At 40.1% G+C, this 21816-nt stretch overlaps 1 protein-coding gene across 1 annotated transcript in view; it reads right to left on the reverse strand.

The window, feature by feature from the left end:
* The window catches only part of SPTBN5 (spectrin beta, non-erythrocytic 5), a 100593-nt gene that overhangs the window by 36345 nt on the left and 42432 nt on the right, over positions 1 to 21816 (reverse strand). Inside the window, exons 34-39 of the mRNA XM_074824177.1 lie at positions 20717 to 20920; positions 19326 to 19475; positions 6776 to 6880; positions 5616 to 5801; positions 1320 to 1475; positions 496 to 687 (exon numbers count right to left, since the gene is read on the reverse strand). Coding sequence (XP_074680278.1) covers positions 496 to 687; positions 1320 to 1475; positions 5616 to 5801; positions 6776 to 6880; positions 19326 to 19475; positions 20717 to 20920 — 993 coding nt within the window. The remainder of the gene's footprint in view (positions 1 to 495; positions 688 to 1319; positions 1476 to 5615; positions 5802 to 6775; positions 6881 to 19325; positions 19476 to 20716; positions 20921 to 21816) is intronic.

Raw genomic sequence — 21816 nt, forward strand, 5'->3', positions numbered from 1 at the left:
AGATAATTGAGACTTAGTCCCAACTCCCTCTCCAATCTATTACTGATTATGGAAGCAACCTCTAAATGAAAACTTAGTGGATCAAGTGACTCTTCCTTCACTCTTACAAAGAGAAACTTTCAGATCTGATACACAATGAGAGTAAGTGCCAGTTGTCAAATGCTTCAAGTTTCTTCCATTCTAGTTTGCTTTCATTTCTCTGTCTTGGTAGAGACACATGGGATGACCACCAAAAATCACAATCTCTTTATGTGCTCATTTTACATGAGAACATGTGCTAATATTGTCCAACTGATTGTGGCATGGAAACACTCCAGAAAATTTTTAGAATTTGTTGAATCATTCCTTCCATATTGTTTGTAGAACATGCCATGATTCTTCCAGTCAAAAGCCACTAAAGAAAATACCCTGGAAGATGACACATTTATGAGAAGTTCACTGCTAAATAGCAAGTCTCTAGGGTACTGCTTGGGTTAAATACTAGCATTCATTTACCTTCTCCCTGATCCAGGCTTCCACCTGGTCCACCTTCTGGAGAAATTCCAGGAAGTCCCGGCTGTCCTCCAGCATCTTTCCACGGGCAGCCACAGCTCTCTTCAACTTCTCCCAACGCTCCTGAAGCATGCGGACTTCACGTCGGATCTCTCCTGATTTTGGGTGGCCTTTTGATAACAGGGTTTCTCCTTTCTTCACATTCAGAAGAAGAAATTAGAAATGAAGGTTGACACTAACTTTTAATATGATTATCATGTTACATGTCCTTTCTAGAAGGACTCTTTCACTTTCCTAACTTGGACTACACAATAAATTACTAATATTAATTCTTACCACTCAAATGATACTGCTCAGCTAGGAAGCTTTTACATCTGGAGAGAATCAAGAACACTAGGATTTTAATATTTCCCTGCCAAGAATGACATTCGTGGAGCGGAAGGACCAAGAGAGGTATTATAGATGATTGTGCCCTTCAGCTAAGTGATTCACCCAGTTTCAACAAGAATGTTCACAAATTAGGCATGAAATCCTATTTACCTTTTGTAGGAGTAATCACCCCAGGCAAGGAAGAAGTCAGTGATATCTTCCTATTCAGGCAATAAGGAAAGATGGAACTTTCCTGGATAGAGCAATTAACAAATCTCTCTGTTGTAAATTAACCGCATTACATTTCCGTGGCATAGCAACTGGGTTCTTGTCACACAAGTAGGATAATTGATATAGAAGTGGTGAACAAGCTACCCTTCCTTTCCATTCCATCTATCTGTCCTTCTTTGGATAATCAGCAATAATCTCTGAAAACACTAGCAGTGTGAGACAATTACCTTATTAACAGCTGTGATGATTTCTTCATTTGCTAGAATCTCTGCCTCAAAGACCTGATGTTTCTGTAGCAGCTTCATTTTGTCCTGCAGATTGCTGGGGTCTTGTATGGAAGGATCCTCTAGCTTCTGCATGCGCTCACTGATCCAGTCTTCCGCCTGCAGTAGCGTGAGGTTTCAGAGTTAGCATGACATGCCGTCCTGGGGCCTCCTCCCAAGACATGTCACTGTTTTATGCAACTGCCTATGCCTGGGCTAGGCAGATTGAGGTGGGAGCTGACAGCCGAGGTGGCTCTCCAGTTTCTGAGCTATTCTACTTGACAGGAAATAAAAGCAGGTAGGAATGAAATGAATTTTTATCTCACCACAAGAATAATTAAAATTTCCTTGAATACCCCAAACTTTATCACAAGCCATAAATAGATTATACAATTCTCTAGATTAGATATAGAGAATCCTTGAGCAGATACGGGGCCTCGACATGGTAGACGTATTTAAAATGAGATTGTGACAACAGAGCCTTGAATTTAGGGCTCTGAATTTCATCTCCTATCTCTGTCATTGACCTACCTGTAAGCTGGGTTAAGTTTCTTAAGAATTCTGTGTCTCACCTATAAAACAGCACCAACATTTCCTGATCTCAGCAATATTGAGACACCTAAATGGAAAATGTAAAGCAAATAAAGCCTTACTGATGGGGCAAGCACTAGTCAGATTATCTGAAAGCAAATACAACTCTATTTGCTTTCGCACTTCATAAAATTGAAAATGGTCTAGTCAGGAACATCAGATTCAGACAAGTAGGTGAACCATGACGACTAACAAAGCAAGGGTTATGTGTTTCTCTCAGGAAATTAGTTTTTAGGGGATTCAAATGTATGTAGAATAAAATGGACTATAGGATAGTGAGCTTTCCAGAGTTTTCTTTAAAGTCTGCTAAACGTTAGCCGTCAGAGCTGAAGGAAATATTTTCTATCCATCAAAACATGGAGAACTGAACACTTGACATGTGTTGTAACTGATCCTGTTGTCCTCAGACCACTGAAGGAACCCAATGTTTTGACAACACAAGAACAGCAAATTGAAGGCAGCTTTATCAGTTTCAAAGCATCTTGGCTGTCCTTGTGGAACTGTGCTACATGCACACAAGACTTGACAACTGGAGGATTTTCTCAGTTAATTAATGATTTGAAGTGTTGTTTCAGCTGCTGAAATTCTATAAACAATAACAGAAATAGCTTTCACTAGCAGCATGCTCTCCAGAAACTGTTCCCCTCCAAAGCACAGTTAGAGACTCAAACAGGAGCCTTATGTCAAGGTTGCCCAGGACAGCACACTGTCATCTGCTGTTTTCCTTTCTGACACCCTCCTCACGAGCTAGGGCCTTCTCCCATTACCCAGCTACACATTAACGCTTTAACGTCACTTAACTGACTTCTCATTTGTATGGGAGAGGCTCATCCATGGAGTTAGGATGAGGAACAAATGAATCCCCTGTATATAGTCACTTAAAGGGCGATTTCTCTCCTACTCTTTAATAATAAGCAATAACTTAATGACAGACCAAACAAAGTAATTTTAAAAAATCACATCTGCACTCTTAGCAGCTTGGTTTATTTTAAGGCTTACTTAGGATGGCTCTAGAGAGTGAGAGATCCTTCTGGCCCCATGCCCACATTCAGATGTGGAGCAAGGCTGATCTGTTGTCTCAAGACTTACAGTTGTCTGGACAGGCATTTTCATTTTATTGAAGACAACAGAGTCTAGTGTTATGCTCAGTGTAGGCACATGGGACCATCTTATTTCTATGGGACTTATAAAAACCGTGGGCACTATCAATTTAGAAACTTACATTTTCAAAATATCAGTTACTGTAACCTCAACAGCACAAACTTTTTGCAAATTACACTGATTTTTAATAACAGATATATTTAAAGCATATAAAGGGATGTGCCTTTTCTAGGCATTTAGAGATAACAACTAATTCTCTCTCTCACTCCTCTGAGATAAAGAAGTGGTTTTTATTCTCTTGTACAGAGAGTGAAAGGGAAAGGAAGTTAAGTGATACTAGTATGATGAGCAAGTTTCAGAGTCAGCATTAAAACTCAGAGCCAGCTTTAGACATCAGAAATTTCAACTTTATGACCTTTCCTCTGCAATAAAATAAATACACATATTTCTAAGTGGCAACCTGTTCATTTGCCTTCCATGTTAACACTGAGGTACAGACTTTGTGACAATAGGATAGTCTCTAAGTCTGCCTCACTTCTTCAGGGCTAGAAAAGCTATTTTGTGTCCTATTTTGTGAGCTGCATATGAACTCCTGAGTTAGTTGCTGTGGGTTTTGTGCAGAAAAAAAAAAAGTCCCGTGTCCTGAAAAGGGTACAAACAGCAGCAGCTAGCCTTCTAAGAGACCATATGATGTTAAGTTCTCCATTCTCTCATCAGTAATCAGACTGTGTTGTCTTTGTGCGCAGCTCTCTTTGTAATTGCTTCTATAGACTGACTAGGAGACTTTTAATAATGACAGTAATCACTATTTTCTGCTGACACAAAAAGTTCTGTTTGATCAATAGAAATAACTCAAGATGATTGCAGGAGAGAGATTTTTCAGGGGAGTGGGACCTGAGCTATGGGACTTGTTCTCCTAATAAGTAAGAATAAGCAATGACCTCACTGATTTCACAGCTAGACTCAGAAGTCATCTCTGCAATTTAACATCCCTTTGGGGACTATTCTCATATATGAACTTGTACACACCCAGAACATCATTAAAATCACATTAAACATTCCATTCTATTCAGCAAAGAGGAAGAGAGACACTGCTGTAAATTTTTTTTTTTTTAAATTCCTTGGTGGCATGCACATTCTACAGCAGCAGGCACTGAATTTAGATTGGTGAGGTAAATGAACAGGTAGTTTGAGAGGAAAAACTCCCTGTAGAACTCTTGGCTGAATTTATGTGGAGAAAGTGGATGAGATAAGGGAAATGCTCCTCACTATATGGGGCCAAATCCTCTGCTATAAGTGTGTGATTCAAGAATGAAGGGGGACCCCAGCCCAAACACTGATTTGACAATTACAAGGATATGGGAAGAAATGGAGAACTATTCCTACCTAGTAGGTTGATTGTATCTCTAGGAGGGCATTGACAGTTTCTCTACCAAAGAGGGTGTTTGTAGCTCTGTGACCTTTCCATCAGAGGTACATTGTTCTTTTGAAAATATTAGCAATGTGCAATGCACCATCCACTCCATCCAATCCCCTCTGCTAGCCCACAAGGTAGACTGGTCATGACTGGTGGACTGGTTCATGTGATAGGAAAAGTATAGCCAAATAATACAAGTTAATATTTGGCAGTGTAAATAATTCCTGATAAAGTTTATTTTAAAAAACTAGCACGTGCTCTGTCTCTTTAGTGTAGCCAAAGAAGAGGGTATTTAAATGTCTGATTATTTCGTCAGGGAGTGGGGTGGGGGGAGAAATAAATTTGGTTGTCAGCAGCAGCTATGTTACAGGCATTCATTCTCCTTTGGTGACAAACATAATTTGACCTGTGTCAGGACATGTGTCTTTTTCATGGGCTGGGAGGAGACAAGAACCTGCGGTTTTTCTTTAAGCCATGGAGGATGTTCCATGGGATGCAGCAGCAGCAGAAGTGCATACCAGACCAGCAAGAGTATTTGCGAATGTCCCTCTGGACCTGCAAGCTGTTGTTTATACCAGCACACTGGATGCTAGCGCGTTATTCAGTCACACACATTGTGCTGCCCTTTGAAAGACTGACCTAGTATGTCTTTCCAACAGTAGTGTCAGGAGCAGAGCTCACAGGACTAAGGCCAGAACAGGAGACAGGAACTAACATATTCTGCAGAGACCAGTCTACAGTAGCTGAAGAGCTATGCTAAGTTACAGCACTGTTCTGAAGGCCTTCAGTGAACACCCACAAGTAAAGCTTGGCACCCTTGTCATAATGCTTTCCACTTTGTATTCACCCTGATTTGAAATATCTTTTCTTTCCTACCAAAGGAAACATAAGGTAGTAACTGGCAGTTTTCCTTTCATTAGTTTTATTTTAACAGAGGTCCTGATGTGTAAAGAAGATGTAATGGGCACAATGCCACAACAATGCCACAACAATGCCACAACAGCACTGAAGCACGCCTTTTGCATGAGTGTGGCAGGAGTAATCTACCAGAGTAGATTATCAATCCACCTAATCTCTGGCAAGGGTGAACACTTCATCCAGCAGGCAGCTCCTCTGCCTTCCACCCCCATCCTAGTCTAAAACACTCTTACCTCTTTCAAGTTCTGGTAGAAAAGTGACAGAAGAAGGGCAGTCTGCAGCTTCTCTCTCCTACTCTGGGATAGATCCTTGATCTGCCGCTTCCTCTCATGAATGGCATTCAGTTTCTGCTGGATCTTTAGCCCTTCCAGTCCACCAACCTTTTCTAGCCTGCTTGCCTGTTCTTGAAGAGACATCATCTGAGGAGGCAACAAATACGAAATTACTTTTATGCTTCCAAACGGTGTGAAAGAAACAAAAACCAGGCTCCTTTCCATACCTAAAAGATCCTCCTTTTTTTCTGGAAGGAACCAAGAATAGCAGGGACAAGGTAACCAGCATTCCCCCCACCCTCATCCTGTACTGTTACATTGATGATGTCCTTGTCATTGGTCTCTGCAGTGCCCCCTGGCTACTTAAATGAATTAAAGCTGTAGCTTCAGGAGTCCCTATGCCACTGATCATCCAGCACAAGGAATGATGGAGTAAGCCTGACACCCATGAGTGCTCAGGTTTTATTGCTTTTGGAAATCAGGTGCTGGAAGGTAGCTCTCAACAGTCTGGCAGGGAGCTGACACAGGTTCTGGGAGCTCATTCCTTCTGGGGAACCCAGGCACAGCCCCAGGTTTGAGTTTAGCCTAGCCTGGATGAATTCCAGCAGTGGCCACCAGCCAGGCAGATTCCTTTACACGCAGGTGAGCAATTCAGCATCTGTTGCAAAGGTGCAAAGAGCCTAGCCAATTTGGTACAGACATTGTATACCAAATATATATTTAAATAATTAGACAAGTCATTCCCTCTGACCTACTGTATTTTACTTGCTTTAAAAGCTACTGATTTTTTTATGAAAAAGGAAGAAACTTCTGATATCCATAACACACAATATGACCTGCTTTAAATACTTCCTCTAGTGAGTCCCACTATTCAACTTACTAAGCAGTTTTCCTGTCTACTGCAAGACAATACAGGCAGGACTTGGGCATGGAGTGTTTAACACTTGTTCCCCACTGCTCTGCCTCTTATTTCACTAAGCTTCCCCATTTTCTTTTTGGTTCAAGCATATCAGGCATATCACACCTGTCAGCAATTTAATGTGTTGCCATATTAAAAGAAATTTTAAAAATAATCATTATAGCTCATGGGTTGGTAGAATATTTGTTGTCAATTTTTGTACCTTCTCATCCTGTGATGCCAGAAGCTTTTCAAAAGCCTCATGTTTCCTTATCAGGTGTTCTACTTCATCTACAGAGCTTCCGAGGTCACTGCTTTTCAAATAAATCTATAAAAAAAAGTTAAATATTTTTCTCAGTGGATTAATTATCACATAAATCTGATTCATAAATGTGAGAAGAGGTATTAACTCTGCAGTTGAGAGTATACTTGAGAGGAAAAAAAAAGGAACAGGAGACAACTGAAATTAGAAATCAAATAGTAGGGTTTCATGGTCTTGAGGAAGAAAGAGAAGCATTAACAGGTCCCGCTAAGGAAAATAACCTATCACTGCTTATCAGAATCACTAAGTCACAAGGCTGGCAGTGAATTCCAGAGGTCTAAGTCATCCTTGTAATCCAAAGCAAGATCTACACTGCTGTGTCTGACAGATGTCTTTCTTAGAAGACTTCCAATAACAGACACTCTGCAGCCTCCCTGGGCAATTTATTCCAGTGCTTCATTACCTTTACCATTAGCAAGATTTTCCAAATATTTAGCTTGAAAATACATTGCTAAGTCTTGACCTCATTACATAGTGCCTTATTTATCACACTAAGGAAATAATTCCTTTTACATTTATTTCAGCCTTGTATGTGTTTGTAGGCTTTTTGCATACTGTGATTTCTATCTTCTCTAGGCTAAAACCACCCTGATCTGATCAATCATTCTACAAAGGCTCTGTTTTCTTGATTATTCTTATTGCTTTCCTCTTGGTTTTCTCTATTTCCACTTATTTTGAAATGGGGTTCCCAATACTTGATGCAATAAATATCAGTAAGCAATAAGGCTGCCAGAGTGAAGGTAGTGAAGACAGCAGAGAGCTTATGTGTGCCTTTTAAGCTGTAATCTTCTGCACACATCTGTGTATGGTGCTTATCTTTTACACAATACCATGAACTCAAGTTCACCTCGCAATCTACTATAAGCTTCCAGAAACTTTTCAGAAGAACTGCTATCAGACCAGCTTGTCCCCATCCTGTATTTATGCAGCTGATTATCCCTGAAAAATGTCATAGCTTGCACCTGTACCAAGTACATTACATCTGTTATTTTTTCAGGCCATCTTTCCAACTTGCCTGTATTAATTTTATATACTGTCTGTCCTGTCAGTGTCTGATGCAGAAAGACCTTAGTCTAAAATAACGAATGCAGTTTTAAGGAAACTGACCTCTGCTCTACTCGCTTTTAACACTGTGAGGACCTTTTCTAACTAATCCACATACATCTCTAAGGCACCACAGTGTTTCTTGACTCATTTCTGGTATTAAGAAAGCTGACTGCCCAGTTACTTCTCTCATGCATTCTGTTATGTTCAGTTTTGTCAAATGCAAACGAAGAAACAATGTAGTTATCTATTATCAACAAAAAAAAAAAAGCTTTTCTGCAGGCAGTAGGAATTTACTTTTTTCCAGTGGATTTAATTGCTCACAGTTTCTTCCCTTATTGAATGATGAGACAACAGCAGGACAAAAATCCTAATCAGAGGCTCTGATGGGACATGAGCAAAAATTACCTGTGGACAAGGTTCACAGTGGAGTGAATATGACTGGACAGACTTTTGGAGTTCACGCTGCTATGAGGGACTAAATTTATCGGCTGGGACATAGCACTGCGTAATTCATTTAGTGAGCTCATAGAATCATAAGTATTTGGAAAAGGATGAGAAATTCCAACCAGTAACTCTACGTGGGTGAAGTGCAATTAGCAGCGATGGAAGAATTTGAGATCAGTGATATAGTGTGAAAGAACTAAGATGCAGGAAAGAAACAGAATATAATTGGTGAAACAACACAACCACTAATAGTTTCAGAAGAGGGCTGGTAAAGAACATAGGTAAATCTGTACCTTAAAACCATAGATGTGCACAGGTAAAATAACATCTAGAGAGATATCTTTTGCTTTGCAAAATATTACAGTTCTGTCTTACAGGGTGTTTTTTATAGGAGAGAAAAGATATTCTTAGGCAGCTACTGTAGAAAACCAGTAATGATGTTCATTGTCTGCACAGAAGTATTGGATGACTGTTTAACCCCACAGAGCATCTTCTGAAGGAGAGGTTTCCCAGCCATATGTTATGTGCAGGGGCATCCAATCCATACCTACTTGTCAGAGTCTGAGTCCACCAGCAGGCTCTGGCAGCCCTGACCATCCCCTGGACGACACGCCCCTGCTCCCACCTGAGGGTCCCTCTGAGGCTCAGCCCTGGCCCCAGCCCTGCGTTGAGGGGAGGCCTGAGCCCTACCCTGGTCCTCCTGGACAGACCCCAGTTTTCAGTCATTACGTCTCTTTGTTGCCTTGATCTCCAGCTGATCGATGGATCTTGTTACTGCTGCCACCACTCAGCCCTCCTTGGCAGCTGTGGCTAAGACAACTGGCAGCCAGACTTGGCCTTTGTCATTAATTTTTTGGGAGTTAGAGAGGAATATTTTGCCTATACAGACAAATGCGTAGAAGAATATAGTGCCCAGGCCAGATGTTCAAACTGCTCTGTACTAATCCATGCTGAGTTTGAGAAGAAAGGTGAATAAAACACAACACTGTAATCACTGCCAAGAAGAGGGGAAAGCCACTGTACAACAGACCTAAGTTTTTAGTAAGTCTGGCCCATAAATCATCAGGATGCTTGAAGAAGTACATTAACACTTCTGTTATGCCTCTGGATGTTAAATACAACCCCCACCAGAAGGCAGATATTCTGTCATTCAAATTTTAATCCTTTGATCTATCCTACTTATCAAGTATATGAAATGATGACAGATTTTTTTTTCTTAGAGTGTTTTTGGATTTGGTTTGCTCTTGTGGAGGAAGATGTCTGTCTACTGTAATACTTTGTTAAACCACTTATAATTACCGTCCATATTTACACTGCTGTTACTAACACCGAAATAAAAAGTTATTGGCTGAATCTCTTCTGTTCAGGGTACACAAACATACAGCCACGCTGCACCTCTATTTTGGTGTTTTAAATGCAGCTTTAAAAGCATTGTATCTTCTCTGTCATATTTTATGGATTACGTACCATTTTTGGTCAGAAAAGATTTACCTGAGGAAACAGAAAATTCCCATAATTTTCCACATATCACTCCAGGACCTTTAGTAACTCTTAGCAGTGAAACTGCAAACCCTGTGAGACCTGGAGACATGGTTAGCCATTAGTTTTTCTGCTTATATATCTGTGGCAGAAGAAAAGGCAAGGGACATCTACTAGTAAAGATGGTTACTTTCTTTGGAAAACGAGAACAGAAACATTTGAGAGCAGGGGTGTGGGATGGTGAGTCATAAGCAGCTGCCACTGGAGTGCTCAGTGCCTTGCTCCCACTGAAAATACACAAATAACACCGAGCATTCAAAGCCCCATTCCTTCAGCTGTTACAGCAGTGGGAAAAAGTTCTCTTGACTTCTGAAAGCTTTGGACTAGGTCCTCCAAGTAGAAGCCCATGCAAATGCTCTTGGGAACCCAGGTTTTAATACTGAGAAAGAAAACTGCTGCACAAAAAGAAAACTGGTGCAAAAGAAAACTGTGTATGTACATTACAGGACAGGCAATGGCAACACGCTTAAAAGAAAGCAGCCCCAGTAGCACTAACAGTGCTACTTGGAGAGCTGGTGAGGTTAAAAACTTTCCATTTGTCTTTTAAACAGAAATCTTACGACAGCAATTGCTAGAATCAGAACAGCAACATTTTTTTTTTTTCATTTAAGCATTTGTTACACGAATCTGAAAGCAGAATGGAAACTGGCTTCCACACCACAATGCTGGCCTGTGGCCAATTACATAACTTTTTTGGCATATTTTTAGACAGGTCCCCAAACCCCTGCTCTGAATGGGACATGTTGATTTCAAATACAAAACACTGCATAGCTCTCCTCAGGTAACCTACCAGGGTCTCCCACAGCACACAGCAGGTATAAACTTTCTTTCAAGTTTGTTTCTGTTATGAATCATGGCCCATCATCAGGATTTTAATGCTTAGCCACAAAAAACACCAAAGATTTGACCACTTGCTATATCATGGACCCATTTTTAAGTGAAGACTTGCAAAGATGCTTAAAACCCCAAAATGGACTTGGCCTTTTTTGAAATTTGAAATGGAGCATGTAACAAATAGCCAAGTTATTAACAATGCAAAGCACAGAAACAGAGGTTTTAACCCTACTTAACTGGATTTTTTCACTATTTTTGAGCTCATTGCATAAATTCAGCCACACTGTCATAAGACCTCTTACATACAAGTTAATCAGAACTAAATGCAAAGTCCAACTAAAAAAAATTAAAATTGTTCATTTTAAATAAAATAGTACTATATACACACTTACGTGACAGTACATGCCAACTCCAGCTTTTGGAGAAATACTGAATGAAACATTTTAGTCATTAGGATAACTATGCTCTTTGGATGCCACAACTGCACATTTATACACACTGGAAACTGACACAGCACCAAAAGAAATTTGTCTTCCAAGAAGCATCATTTTTATTTTACTAGAAGATAAACTATTTTAAGTATTTGTGCAAATCCACTTCCTTCTCCTGCTTCTACTCTTCACAGTATAGCGAAGATTTTGCCCCCCGCTGCCTGCCTTGGGCTTGCTGCTGAGATTGCTGGAATTCCACTGAAAATCTTTCAGTTCTAAGCATGTACTAAAAGCCAGAATTACTCCCAGTTGTAAATGCCTTCTCTTAAAGCACGTAATCAAGTCCAAACTCTCTGCCCAGATGGATAACAACAAGGTTTGATTTGACTTACTTCCGATAAAAGTAAATACAAAAAAGAATTCATGAAAAAATTAAATTTGTTTTAGTAAAGTAAATAAATGTGCTAAATACCATGATTATAAATGGTTCACAAATATGTTGTACTATTGTTTCATTTCAGTAAAAGTTATAATAAGGTATCATACTCTAACCATAAGTGGAATAAAACACACTGAAGTTGTTTATAAAAAAAATACATACACCTTTTTTATCATACTAACACTACTGTATTGGCCTCTGACCTCACAATCTAGATGCGAAATTCTAATGTTAAATGTATTTAAAATTTCCTTCCCCCCTCCCACTGCATGCTGTCTCATTGGCATAACAATATAATTATCTGATATAAGAACTGTATATGTGAAAAACAGAGAGCAGTCGGTATTTGTTTTCTCATAACTGGTATGATCTCCTCCTCTCACCTATCCCCTCCTTCTTCAAAATCCACAAGCTCGACCCCTATCCTGTAAGTAGTAGGTGTTAGACCAGAATCCTGTGTCTATACAACATCATCATTAAAATATTTACGTATGAAACATTTGTCTGAAGGCAGACTAAATTCCTCTTAAACTCTCCATAGTTTCACTGCTAGAAACTTTGCTGGGATGTCTAGATTTGAGATGCTATGGAGACTAAATTCCCTTCATTTCCCTCAGGAAAGGGTGGTGCCTCTCTTTTTCTAAGGGGAAAAAAAAAAAAGTGATTTCTTCCTACACACTTAAATATTTTGGGTTTGGATCAAGTATTACTTTTAAAAGTTACAAAACCAGGAATTAACCGTTTAGAAATATAGCATAATCTGAAAAATAAGAAAATTAAGACAGTTAAACAGAAAAAACTAAGAAAAACTACACTGAGGATTTGTCCCAGGTCCCAGCCCAACTAGCAGAGAAGAAAACCAGTTCCTGGCTCTGAAGTCTTGAACCTTCAAAGTGCTGAACACTATGGCCCAATATGCACATGCATAGTATTTAGCATGTCATGTTGACAATAGTACTCTAATGGTTAAAAAGAAACATTTGTTAAGTGCTTGATCAGATCAGAGTACTCAGCTTCACTTAGGATAGATCAAGCTGTAGCTGCAGCCTCAGTGACAGCAGAACACAATTAGTTTTCTGATTGTCCCAGAAGTCACCTCTAGGGAGTGAGAACATGGCAGGAAGCATACAAAAAGAAATCCATGTGGCTTGATTAACACAACTTAGAACTTCTGTTTGCAAATGTTCCTAGAATGGAATGGAAATCTTCACCACTCTCCTTCCAGATCCAAAGGATGCAATGTTGACAGCGATAGATGGACACCACGCACCCTCTGTGTCTCTGTGAGTTGAAGACGTGGTGTGAGCTGGTATGTTTGTCAAAATGTTGTCAGGGCATACACTTTTTAGAGTGCATGTTTCCTGGGAAGATCTCAGACCAGATCTTGCCCAATGGCTAGGAAGCAATCCTGTGCAGCAAACTGGATTCACTGATAGAGAGAGGCCAGCCCCAATCTCCACAGGGTGAAAGGGTGGACCAGCTATACCTGAATCATGTGTTTTGATAAAGATTGTTGGACTTGGGCTTCTTCTAAATTCTCTTACCACCTGGATAGGCATAGCAGTCCAAGGGGTGGCAAGTATCAGGGTGATTTTGGAAACCTTGTGGTGAGCAGGTGTTAGACCATCACGCGGAGTCTTCCTAAACTCTGGCCTAGATGAAGGGTGGTTCTGAAAGACAATCAGCTCTGGATTTAAATCCTTGCTTGTGACCTCATTCCCACTAGTTGAATTTTCTCTTCCAGTCAGCACAGCTGGGGACAGCCATATATCTCTGGAGACAGTCTGCTGGGGAAGGCCAGGATACTTAGAGGAAGTCACATGAAATCTTGTGATTTGAAGGGCTGGCGACCCACCTGAAGTGAAGCCTTGTTTTGTTTTCTGAGATCCTGTAGGGAGACCAGCCGGCGTTTCAGGCACCTTCTCTAATTGTGGCATGAGCAGACTTGAATGAGCATGACTGCTTCCATGGGAATCTGCTCGAAAAGGCTTTATCATCAAGCTGCAAGTTGAAATGTAGAGCTTCACTGAAGCATGGAGGTCTGGCATTTGGGCATTGCACTGGCTACAGCCTTGTTGGGGTGGGAGAGAATCACAAGGTTCCAGGGATGCATGCAGATCTTTGCTGCGGAGTGTAGGAACAGCAGGAATAGCAGACAGATCAACGTCTAGGCGTGATGTCCAGCTTGGCATAGCTTTGCAGGAAAGGACATCAGAGGGCAAAGATACAGCAAGCTTCAAGGGACTGTTTTTTTCAGGAGAAATACGATGAACATTTTTTTCTCTTTCTGAATATTGCTTGTAAGATGCAGATGTTGACCGAGTGCCAGAACCCTCATATCCATGGCCCTGAGGGTCCCTGGGAGGACTGAAACACCTGGATGTCTCATCAGAACGACTGACACAGCGACTAGAGCTCCCAAAACCTTTTCTCCGGTCTGTGTATGCCAGGACGACATCTAGCCTTGAACAGTAAGCTCCAGAAGACACACTGCTTGGTGGTGAGCTGGCATTTCCTGGAGCAAGCTCTGCAACTGATTGAGCAGTGGGAGGATGCCATGCTGATGCTGGCATCTTTAGAAAAGGCCTGTCCCGCACAGCAGATTCAAAAGGAGGAGGTGGGGTCATTCTGCTGGAAGACAGCATCACTTCCACAGTGGAGACATAGGTTGCAGATGAAAGTTTGCAGCGATGGTCCCTGCATGACATTCTGAAGTTTAGTCCTAAACGATGCAAAAATCAAAGCCACAGAAACTTGCCTTTCCCCCTGTTTTTAAAACCAACTCCTAATCCTTTTTCCTTTGGCACTGGAAATTTCCATTCTTCCTCTGAAGCGAAGGAATGAGAGATGAATAAACATTCTCCAGTAAAAAATGTATAAACTAAAAAAATCCACATTCAAAATAAAAACGCACAGCTCTTCTAATACTGCTACCACTGCCTGTCACGTCTGCAAAGTGATATGAGTGTGGGATGGGCAGAAAGATAAATTACAGAGCATGAGGCTCTGCTCCCCGAGTGTTCTGACAGTGAGACTGCAGACAGAGTAGGAGGGAGCCAAAAACGCCTGCCAGAGACAGCCTGCGAACTCGCTGTTATTTCATCTGTGAAAAAAAAAAAAAAGAAAGCAGCTAACCTGAGCAGTGCATCTGCTGCTATGAAAAGGTTAGAGCAGAGGAGAGTGTACTGGACACTGCTTCTGCTCAAAGCAAAAATTGCTTTTTTTCTTCTTTCTCTTTTTCAGCTGTTGCTTGTCTGTACTCCTAATGGCAAGATCTCAGTTTGCAGGTCTTAGGAGAGTTTCCTACAACAGTTCCATGCAATGGCACAACTGAATCCATAATAAAAAAAAATTTAAGATAGATGTTTGCCTAATTTTCTCCACATGTGCTCTATTTTCTTTAGCATAGAACAATCTTAGACTAAATTCTCCAGAAATCCTTCGAAGGTTTAAGTAATTTGGATGTAATATAAGATGCTGGCGTAAAGTCAAACCTGTCACACTGGCACAGACAGCGAATGAGAGAGCAGTTCTCAGTAGTAGTTCTTAGTTTAAAACACTCCTCTGTTGCCTTCTTCCTGCCCCTGTTCCCTGCTGCTGGGGGAAAGACTTGGACTAAGACATATGAAGTACCAGGAAAAATGGATTGAAAAATCATGGGATGGCAGAAGCTGCTTTCTTACACACATATTTTGCAGATGTGCAAAGTGAAATGCACACAACTGAGCTTTGCCTCAAACACAAAAGTCAGGAGAAACACAAGGGTTGGAGAGATTGTTTATATTTGTTTGCCCAATAGGAATCCATTTTGAATGTGTGTTTGCTTTTGTCCTTTCTGAAAGCAGCAAATGAAAAAATTCCCATTGGGAAAGTGGTTTGAGAGTCTTCAATTGATGCCTTGGCTGAATACTTTTTGAAAACACGTTTGAAAGGACTGCTTTCCTACTATCCTGCTTGTCTCCCTAGGGAGCAGAGTCTGCATCACTACACAGCCACATTTTAACTCCATATAGTAGTAACAGAACTCCATCCAAAAGGAATAGATTCTTCTTTCAATTGTTCTTCAAATGCAGAGAAGTAAAATACAAATAGTAACTAAGGAACCTCAGTTCACTGTCAAATTGTATACACTGATCCATAAGGCAGATGGTGGCAGCTGCAAAAGACAGCCTAGCGGTTCTTGTTCTTTCTCCCTCATTTAGATGTGAGTCCTGCAGCACAGGAATATCCCATTTGAAGAATGATCACACTTCGAGATGTGAGAACAAAAGCAATGGGGGACACTTGAATCACAACAATGTTGCTGTTTCTATTCAGGGCCAGGCTGATGCACTGCATATTAAGGAAGGACTAAAATCCAGTAGAAGGTAAATTCCTTCCTGATCTTCCATGAACAGCAGCAAGTGAGTCTCTTCTTGCAATGATTTGCTTTCTTTATTGATTTAATCCTATAAATTCTTCAAAGATACAGCTTATTTTGTATGTGAACACATATAGCCTCTGTCTTCTCAGCAGCACAATATCCTAAACCTGCATCACTCTATTTATGTGGACTGACACTGCTCTTGACATTGAAGTGATCGCCGACATTGCCAGGCCTCAAATCAGTAAAGCTGACTTAAAGACAGCAAAATATGATTTAAAATGAGCAGGTGGCAGTGGAATTTGTGAAGTACAGCTGAGATGTGCTTTCACCAATACTCTTTAGCTTTGAGGCAAGCTGCCTTTTCTTCATGTACTTTGCTCAGTATGGGTTAAAACCAAGATGACAAGAATGGACAACACAGAAGTGAGTTATTATGATGGAGGAAAGCTAGTAATTCCTGAAAGGAAAGCTGTTCATAGTACTGGCCTAATTGGTGCATCCAGAGTACTGAGAGTTGAAATTCATCCCAAATGTTCACTGATCACTGAGGATCTGTTTGTTTGCATTCTTGGATATGAACAAATTCAGCATCTCTTCTTCCCACCTAACTGCATTTATACATTTCCTGGATTGAATTTGAGCATTAATCCATAACAGTTTCTTCTAGGTGTTGTGGTAGCTTGGTGATGGTAGGGACTGTGTCAGTGAAGGAGGAAACATATGGCTGACTGTGATATCCAGATTACTAATTTAGAAATCCATGGCATCCTGTAATTTCCCTGGTATCTTGCAGGTAGATACTTGGTCACTGACTGCAATATCATGGGCATTTGTCTATATGGTCACACTATTGTGACCTACTTTTCTATTTTATAACAGTAACTCTGTGAGCATGCAACTGTAATTCTTTACATGCACAGACCTCTCACAAAAGGAACAGTTCTTCAATCAGTTGTAATCTTCTGAGGATTAAATATAAGCAAAAAATGAGAAACAAGAGGTTTATGATTTTTTTTTTCCACAGCTAGCGTGTTCTTTTCAACCTGAGTGCTCTTTTTTTAAAAAAAAGATCAGATGCAGAGGGTGGTGGAGGGAATGTAAGAGCATATGATGACTGTTGCTCCCTCATTCTCTATACCTGCATGGACAAGACCAACTTGTCATTATTCCCCTCTCCTTGTTCTCTCGTCATTCTTCCTGACTGTAAAATGTCATCTGTGTGAAGGGGTGCTGGGAGGGACAGCCAAGTAGCTACGCTTTACTGTTCCACTTTCTGAACACTTAGTCACAGCAAGAGCAACTGAATACCAGGCTCCTTGGAAGTTCATAGAGAAAATACGAGAGAAAGATTCTGATAATAGAACTGCCCTTCATGGTCCTCAAGGTCTCAGCCCTCTTTCTCAGGCTTTGCTTTGGCTGAAGAAACTTGCAGTAGGAGACAGGGACTGTGACTGATCCTACCAAGAGAATTTACTCAGTCTGTGATAAACACCCACCCCTTCCGTAGCAATCTACATCACTGCATATGGCAATGGTAAATTCATCTGAATAAATAAGTAATATGAAGTACAGTTTATCTGTACAGAATGGACTGGGGGCACACTGAAAATGCCAGGTACAACCCTTTTCATGTAAGAGTAATATAGTCTTTTGCAACCAGGACTCATGACTGAGGGGAAGAAGAGACACTAATCCATAGTAGCTTCCTATGCGTTTACCTCTCCAGTATACAGCAGAGCAGATGCTGTAGTCACAGTGCCTGTGCAGGTTGGCTGATCTCCATTTCATGAAAAGAGAAAGAATACAGTGGCCAAAATTTTGTAGAGTTTACACTTTCCCTGATTATGCTACCCATGCATGATGTTAGCAATGATGTATCATTGCTTGGTAGGGAATTGAGAGAGATATAATGCAAATTGGGCCATTTGCTAATTAAGCAACAAATAAAAATTTTTAATGGGCAGAACTATGTAATATTTTACACGTAAAACCTGAACCTAGGTGAAACTCTCAGTTTCGTGCTTTGGCACAAACTCAGAATGCAGGCCATAATTGCCAAGGGTCTTAATTGTAGGGAATTATGAAGATATACATTTCCTTCAAGGAATGAGTAGCAGAAGACTCCAAGCCCATGTGTCCCAAAGGGTTAAGTATCACTGTATGGCACAGCTCAGGGTCAGTTTTCCAAAAGATTTAGTGCCAGTGGCAAAGCACTGGTGGAAAACAGAACTCAGCATTTATATTATATATGAGAGCCATTATATTATGCTGCCAGTGGTCTTTGAGAATTAAGAATTATTTTTTCTTAATAAGAAATGACTCAGAGGTACAACCTCCTTCAGCTTTTCTTCAACCCTTCAGCTTGGCAGCTTTTGATGTGGTTTGCATGCCAAGCCTCAGCACAGTTAACTGTGCTTTAAAGCAATCCATCAATCCATGAATTTGCACAGTGACTAGAAAAGACGTATGAATTCTGCACTCAGTTTTGTAATAGCAAATGTCAGACCTAAAGCTGGAACCTCTTTAAATAGTTCCATGAATCCAGGAAAGCGTGAGAGAGACAAAAGATAATTTAATATTGATGAAACAAATTTATGTCAAGAGCTGCAAAATGATGATAATAAGAACATCCTTCTGTCTCTTTATATTAACTGTATCAGCCCTACCTTTTAATGAGAGGGCTTTTTTTACTAGCTCTTCTTTCTCTACTGCAAACAAACAAACTAATATTCCTTACAAACAAATTCTTTCATAGTTGTTCTCCACACTGCTATCAACTCCCTTGCAGAACTAAGAAATCAATTCCTTTCCCTGGATTAACTCACACTGCCAACATCCATTTTCTACTAGTTGCATTTCCCCAGCACTAACCCTCTGCCAGGAGTGAAGTTTTGAGCAACACCCGCAAAATAATCTCCCTGTCCTCCTTCAAACCCGCTTTACAATTTCCCTTCTCTCTGAAGCCTACAAAACAATTTGCCAGTGGTTAAGCAGTTGGTATGCTGAGACCTGTTTGTGAAGCAAACTAAGACTGGACTGTTGTCTCCCTCTTCTGTTGTGACTCTCATCTGTTAGCTCTTATGTCTATTTGCAATGAATTACCTTTCAGGCAAGAATCATCTTTTTGTTTCTGGTTCCACACCTAAGCTCCATAACAAAGGGGGGGTCTTGTACTCTGCTACTGTCTCCAAGTAATACCACATGCAAATAATAACAATAAAAAGAATGCCTTGTCTATACACAGACCCAAGGATTTTAAGTTGTAGGTGAACAGTAGTGCCCCTTTTAGTCTGGAAGGGTTCAAATGCTTGAAGAGTTTAACTGCTTATTTCAAGTTTATAATTCACTCACCTCCTGTGAGTTCAGGAGCATGTCCAGATGATCCCAATCCTTGTAGAACATTTGTTCTTGGTGTATTTTCTCCAGCCACTCCTTCTTCTGTTTCCATTCATTGTACACATTTTCCTTCTCTTTCAACAGAGCCTGTAGCTTCTGCTGAATCTGAACACAATTTCCAATGAAAAACTAATGTTGGTCTTTATACCCCCTGGACCAGGGTAAGGTGGGAGGAGAAAGGATTAAGTGGAGTGGTGGATAAGCTCCTTAAATTGCAACAACATTATCAAACAGAAAAAAGTAGAACAAGTTCTAGCACTTATTTTGAGCAGAGAGATAATCAAAGGTGCCTCATTTCAGGAATGAAGGAGTGCTTCTTACAGCATACACAGCAGCCCAAGCAAAGAGCAAAGAAAGGTAACTGTTTCTCAGGGGTACCTTCTAGAATCAAATCCTAATTCTCCATTATCTTTAGTCATAACAGTGCAATTACAGCACTTCAAATTGGGAGAGGACAGATATTTAAATAAGTTATCAACATAGCATATTCTCCTAATCAGTGAATACATGCCTCAATGTTAGATCTCATGCAATTTCAGCTTCCAAATTCTGTATATCCACAGGCCTTCTATAAATGATTTTTTCCTACATTTTTCTACAGGCAAAGGACATAACAGTCAGGAAGATTTCTAGTTACTATAGTGATACACTGCAATATTCAACAAATTTTCAGGAAATAGCTTGGTCAGATGGGACAGTAGTTTGCATGAACTCCGCAGTTTTCTGAAGATATTCAAGAGGTATGTTAATGAATTGTCAAGGGAGAAGTAAACTAGTAGGCACTGGAAAAGAAATAATGCTGTGAGAATCATAGAAGCTATTTGTCTTGAGTAAACTGACATTTTGATTTCCATCTTTCATTGCCAGGAAGTTAAATATACCAGCATAATTCATTACTACAGAAAATGTTTCAATTAATCCTTAAACTCTCTGATATGTTTGAGTGTTTTCATTATTTGGTTGACATTTTTTTTGCCCAGCCTGGTCTGGTATGGATATAGCACTGTAATACGAAGCATAGTATTTGTGTGAAAACCCAGTTTGGGAAGTGGGTAGAATTGTCTCCATTGTTCAGAACATAGCAAACTTCTCAAATGAGCTCAGCTTTGCTGCAGTGGGCCTTCAGGAGATGCCAGCCCTCAGCTACTGCTGAGGTAGGAAATGGAACAGATGTTTTGTGCCCAAGCTAGGTAACACACTGAGGCAAACGTAGATCATGCATATGGATAATGTGTGAGCGTACACACGCATTTGTATGCTTACAGTGTGATACAGTATAGAATGATAGTTACACTAGTGTTGAGTAGCTGAATGTGTGTGACTGAACAAAAATGAGTTTCAATTACCTCTTTTGATCCTATTTCCCCATCTTGCAAGAGCGACTGTCCTAGCTGCACAACATGACTATACTTCTCTTCTCGTGCTTCAATTTCTGCCAGTAGTTGTTGATGCTGGGTAAGTCTCAGGCTGCTAGTAGATATGTCCCGAATAGTCTCCTTGGCTCTCATCTCCCTTATTATTTCTGCTGTCCATGAGAAATAGTCCCATACCTGGAACCAGAGAAAATGTGAAAGTTGAGGTTATAGCTCAAGCTTGGGTTATCAGGCAGGAAAATCACAGGCTGACTGTTCAACTTTAAGTGAATAGTAGGTAATAAAATCACAGACAAGAAAGAAAATATTTCATTAAGGTTTAGAGTACTTCTATTAATTTTAACAAGGGTGGGTAATATGACTGCAGGAACTTCTATACAGTGTGTTAAATCATACATGATTTATAATATCATAATTGAACTGTGTTATATCACATCAATGGCAACATGATAACACTTATTGCCCTTTAGTCCATCATTCCAAAAATGTTTTCTGGTGTTATTCCTTCACAGAGGATAAAACAATATCATCTACTTTTCTGTGACTTAGGTTTGTCTAATACAAGTCTATTCAAAACTTAAGTTGTACACATATTCTAAAATGAGAGTGACAAACAAATGCACCCAATCTAATAGAGGTGGAAAAAAAGGCAATTCACAGGTCAGAAAAAATTGCTTAAGTACATCAGGTATGCAGATTCAGCTCTTGATTTGTGGAACTATATGACTGAGATTGGCACAGAAACAATTCTGGAAGGAACAAGAATGTAATGCTAGTTTACTTTCAAAATCTGATGAACCGATAAACATATTTACAATATTTCAAAGTGTCTGAAGCATTCAGCTGAGACAATTATGAGCAAGAAATTTCTAAAACAAATCTCCGAGAATTATTTTCTGACTGTGACTGAAGAAACTTGTGCAAGTAAAAATAATTCAACATTTTTTGCATGTCTTTCTCTGCATTTGATTCTGCATCTTCACCAGTCCGTTTGCTTTAGGCATCTCATTTCAATCTGTAATAGGTGTTTGCTCTTATGTGAGAGCTGGTAAAAAATAGGACTGCAAGAAACT

This window comes from Strix aluco, chromosome 4 (genome assembly GCF_031877795.1).
Source record: "Strix aluco isolate bStrAlu1 chromosome 4, bStrAlu1.hap1, whole genome shotgun sequence".
Taxonomy (NCBI): domain Eukaryota; kingdom Metazoa; phylum Chordata; class Aves; order Strigiformes; family Strigidae; genus Strix; species Strix aluco.